This window comes from Chondrus crispus, genomic scaffold (assembly GCF_000350225.1).
Source record: "Chondrus crispus Stackhouse genomic scaffold, scaffold_37, whole genome shotgun sequence".
Lineage (NCBI taxonomy): Eukaryota > Rhodophyta > Florideophyceae > Gigartinales > Gigartinaceae > Chondrus > Chondrus crispus.
In genome coordinates this window covers 324965-329210 of record NW_005179283.1, presented here as the reverse complement: position 1 = coordinate 329210, position 4246 = coordinate 324965, and the positions used below count along the sequence as shown (strand labels likewise).

General features: G+C 64.7%; 3 protein-coding genes; 2 read left to right on the top strand and 1 right to left on the bottom strand.

The window, feature by feature from the left end:
* CHC_T00010040001 (Fe-S cluster assembly protein DRE2 homolog, anamorsin, cytokine-induced anti-apoptosis inhibitor like protein) overlaps positions 1 to 406 on the top strand; it is a 409-nt gene extending 3 nt beyond the window's left edge. The window contains exon 2 of the mRNA XM_005718271.1: positions 1 to 406. This exon is cut by the window's left edge and continues 2 nt beyond it. Within this exon, the coding sequence (XP_005718328.1) occupies positions 1 to 406 (406 nt within the window).
* CHC_T00006167001 (hypothetical protein) lies at positions 372 to 602 on the bottom strand. XM_005718270.1 is given in 2 exon segments: positions 372 to 422; positions 423 to 602. The coding sequence occupies 1 exon segment, from the start codon at positions 600 to 602 to the stop codon at positions 423 to 425; it is 180 nt and encodes a 59-aa protein (XP_005718327.1). The 3' UTR covers positions 372 to 422.
* Positions 603 to 1901: 1299 nt separating this feature from the next.
* CHC_T00006166001 (hypothetical protein) overlaps positions 1902 to 4246 on the top strand; it is a 4500-nt gene continuing 2155 nt past the window's right edge. Inside the window, exons 1-3 of the mRNA XM_005718269.1 lie at positions 1902 to 1994; positions 2136 to 3609; positions 3786 to 4246. The exon at positions 3786 to 4246 is cut by the window's right edge and continues 1263 nt beyond it. Of these exons, the coding sequence (XP_005718326.1) occupies positions 1902 to 1994; positions 2136 to 3609; positions 3786 to 4246 (2028 nt within the window). The remainder of the gene's footprint in view (positions 1995 to 2135; positions 3610 to 3785) is intronic.

Here is a 4246-nt window from a genome sequence, read left to right as displayed (position 1 = left end):
CACGCAGTGCGCGCGTCCGTCAGCCAGTCCACGGCGCCGCGCGCGCACCGCGTGGGCCGCCGCCCTCGCGTCCGACCCCCACGCACACGCCCCGCGCGTCGACGAGGACGCCCTGCTCGCCCGCGACGGCGTCGCCCCCGGCTCCGGAGACGCCTGCGCGCCCGCGGAGGGCGCGAAGAGGAAGCCGTGCAAGGACTGCTCGTGCGGATTGGCCGACGTGTACGACAAGGAGGAGGAGGAAAGGAAGAAGACCGTGGATACGAAGGACGCCGCGAAGAGCTCGTGCGGCAACTGCTCGCTCGGCGACGCGTTCAGATGCGCGGGCTGCCCATATCTCGGCTTGCCCCCGTTTAAACCTGGCGAAAAGGTCGCTGTTCCCACGTCATTTATGACTTCGGATATTTGATTTCCCCTTGCTTCGCCTATAGTTTGCTCTTCTTTGAGCAACGCTTTTGGTCAACATCTTGACCTGTCGCGGCCTTCGTGTACATTCGCCCTTGCCTGGCCCATGCATCCCGCTGTCCCCCTCGCCGCACCTTTTGTACATCTTGCTGCCGTCTTGATGTCAGTAAAACTCTAACATATCCTACAATCCATTGCATCCCGCATGCTTGCCTGCCCTCCACCGCATTATCCCCCCGTTCCACGTCGTCCACCTGCAACAAATCCTGCAACAATCCGTTTGCATTTAGTCTCGATCGCTCACCGACGACCACCTCTCAGTCCACCGCCACGCGAGGAAGCACATTCTCCGCATGCCTTTCCAGCGCATGCTGCACCGCCGCATGCGCGTCATCCACCACCACATGAGCCGGGTCGCACTCATCGTTGTCGCCCTGAAAGTTACCCGTCCGCACCAAAACCGACACCCACGGCGCGCCCCGCAAATTCGCCCCTCTCACGTCCGACAACGGGTTATCGCCAACCGCATAGACGACGCTTAAATCGCTCTGCTCGCAAAAGCCCATGCGCCCCGCCTGCGTCCTGAGCACGTTCTCCGCCAGCTCGTAGTTGGGCGCGTGCGGCTTACCAAACTGCACGGCCCGCAGCTTGCGCTGCGCCACGCGCTCGTACACGGCCTCCAGCGCGACGCGGAACGACCCGCCGGCCAGTCGCGGGATGTGGAACTCATTGGGAAACGTCACGTCCGGGTTGGAGAAGAACACATCCACAGCCTGTTCTGCACAGGGCGTGCGCGCCGCCGAGCCATCCGACGACAAAATGTCCACGAGTAGCTGCATATCCCTCCCCCAGTCGGCCGAGTCCGCCATGACGAACACGGCCGCGACGCGCATGCGCGCAAGCTCCGCGTCGCGCGCCGACAGCGGCGCCAGATGGTCAAACGTGGCGAAGGGGGCTGTGGCAGGCACCGCCTGCGCCAGCGTCTCCACGGTGACGACTCTTTCGAAGCCGTACTCACGCGCGACGTGGGCGCATTCCGGGGGTCCGACAACGGCGACGACGGCGTCGCGGAGGGCGTTGTAGCGGTTGGCGTAGCCGCGCATGGGGGTGTGCGCGAGCACCACCTGGGATGCGCAGATGGGGAGGTCGAACTGGGCGGCGAGATGCGCGGCGCGGCGGCTTTCCGTGTGGCCGCCGCCGTTGGTCAGGAAGGCGACTGGGGCGCGCCAGCGATCGGCCGAGGGGTCGTAGAGAAGGTGCAGGGCGGAGCGGGCCGGCGGGAGCGAGCGGCCGCCGCGTTGAAGCACGCCGTCGATGTCGAAGGCGAAGGATGGGCCGCGGTAGCGCGTGGCCGCGGTGGAGAGAGAGCGGCGGAAGGCATGGCGGAGGAGGGCGGACCGCATGGCGCGGGTTTAGAGAGCATATGGGAGGGGAGGGCTGAAGGAGGACGGACACGTGAGGACGGACTGGTGAGGAAGGAGCAGAGAGATCGGCAGCAGATGCAAAAGCCACAGTTGCATTGGTGGAATCCTTGCAACTTTGCAGGGAAAGGGAAAGATTCGTCTATTCCACTTGGCGGTATTTCGTTCGCTGTATAATGCTGGGCGCAGTGTTGATTGGTTGCGCTTGCATTGTGAATTTTGACTAGATACCCCCAAGCTCAGTCGTCCCCCGACACGTCCCAATGCATATCCCACACCTGATTACTTCTATATAGTCTGAGCTGACCCCAGCCTGCTCCTCCTCCCCTTCCCACCTTGCCTTGGAATCAACTCGTTGCTAATCCGTGCCGCGAGCAGGCAGTCTTTCCAAACCCCGAAACAATTCCCTCGGGCCAAATGGCTTCCCCCGTGACCGTCGTCTCACCGAGTAGCGCCGCCACTGCCTCTCCTCCCGCTGGAGCACCTGCAGCCGCAGCCACCAAGCTGTCCCCTGTCGTCCGACCTTCCGTCAACAACTCCGTCGAACACCTCGTTGTCACTCTCACTGGAAAGGACTGCTACGGCGCTCTAAGCTCCGTCGTCTCTGCCGTTGCCAAAGCGCAGGCGACCCTCATTGACGTTCGCCAAACCGTGGTCCACGAGCGTCTAACCCTGGTGCTAGAAATCGAGCTCTGCACTTCGAACTCGCCCGCGTCGTCTCGCCTGTACCCCTCTATCATCTCTGCGGCGCGCTCGCTCGACCTAGCTATAGACTTCGATCTGATCACAGAGGCCTCGCCGGTGCGCGACAGCGCGCCGGTGAGCTACGTTGTGACGCTGCTCTCGGCGGTGTCGGTGAAGCCGACATTCTTGGCGTTGCTGGGGGCGGCGCTGGCGAAGCGGTCGTTCTCGACAGAGAAGATCTCGCGGCTGAGTGCGGACGGGCTGCGGTCGCTGGAGCTGGTGGTGTCGGCCAGCGGGCCGATCACGCCGACGATGGTGGGCGAAGTGCGGGCCGAGTTGTACGCGCTCGGGCGCGGCGCCGGCGTGGACGTGGCGTTCCAGGCAGAGTCGGTGCTGCGGCGGTCCAAGCGGCTGGTGGTCATGGACATGGACTCAACACTGATCCAGCAGGAGGTCATCGACGAGCTGGCCAGGCACGCCGGCGTGTACGAGCAGGTCAAGGAGATCACGCACCAGGCAATGGGCGGCAAGCTCGACTTCAACCAGAGCCTGCGCCAGCGCGTGGGGCTGCTCAAAGGGACGCCCGTGAGCGTGTTCGAGCAGGTGATCGCCAACCTGCAGTACACGCCGGGGGCCAAGGACCTCTGCCGCACGCTCAAGAAGCTCGGGTACCGGCTGGCGGTTATCTCTGGCGGGTTCACGCGCGTGACGGCGCACGTGCGCAACGAGCTGGAGCTGGACTACCACTACGCAAACGAGCTGGAGGAGGAGGACGGGGTGCTGACGGGGCGTACAGTCGGGGCCGTGGTGAACGGGCAGCGCAAGGCAGACCTCCTGGTGACGATCGCGCAGCAGGAGCGGATCACGCTGGACCAAGTGATCGCAATCGGGGACGGGGCCAACGACCTCGCCATGCTCGGCACGGCCGGGCTGGGCGTGGCGTTCAACGCAAAGCCCGCCGTGCAGGAGGCGGCCAAGTTCAGAATCAACCAGCCCAGCCTGATGGCCGTGCTGTACCTGCTCGGGCTGTCCGAGCAGGACCAGCGCGAGCTGATCGGCGGGGAGGAGGGCAGCGCGGCGGGAAAGCGCGGGTGGATACCGCGTGGGCGGATACCGCACGGTGAGAGGGAGGGCGTAGCGCAAGCGAAGTAGCGGGGAGAGATTGCATGGGCGGTTGTACAACAGGGTGAGGCGCAGACGAAGGCGGGGATGTGATGTGATGTAGGGGTTTTACAAAAAAATAAAGCGGGGATCCGCTACAGTTCCGACTTGACGAAGATGCCGATCTCCTTCTCGATGGCCTCGCGGGGGTCTGTGTCCTCGCGGTGCGGGGTCTCGACGTTGAGGAAGTCTGCGAAGTCGATGGTCTCGTCGGCGTGATCCAACAGGTCCAGAGCCAGGTTCGAGGACGGCAGCCCCGCGATGCGGCGAAACTGGGAGAGGTTGTGGCGCTGCATGGCGCGGCGGATAGGCAGGGCCGTGCCGAAGGCGGCAGCCTGCAGGCGGCGGCGCGTCGCAGCCTCGTGGCGCCTCGCGGAGGTCTCGATCTCGAGCACCGGGTGCAGCACGGACGTCTCGTACTTGAGCGTGGAGAAGGTGGTCGGGTCTGGCGATTGCAGCGGCGTGTCGCGGATGGGCTGCGCCATGGTTGCGGGTGGTGGATGAGTAGGAAATGGGGGCGGGGCGGCGGGGTAGGGAGGGGGGGGGGGGGGGGGAAAACGGGGGTTGGGGGGGGGGAA

Coding starts and splice junctions, on each gene's coding strand:
- CHC_T00006167001 (XM_005718270.1), bottom strand. CDS start 602: ATGCAATGGATTGTAGGATATGTTAGAGTTTTACTGACATCAAGACGG.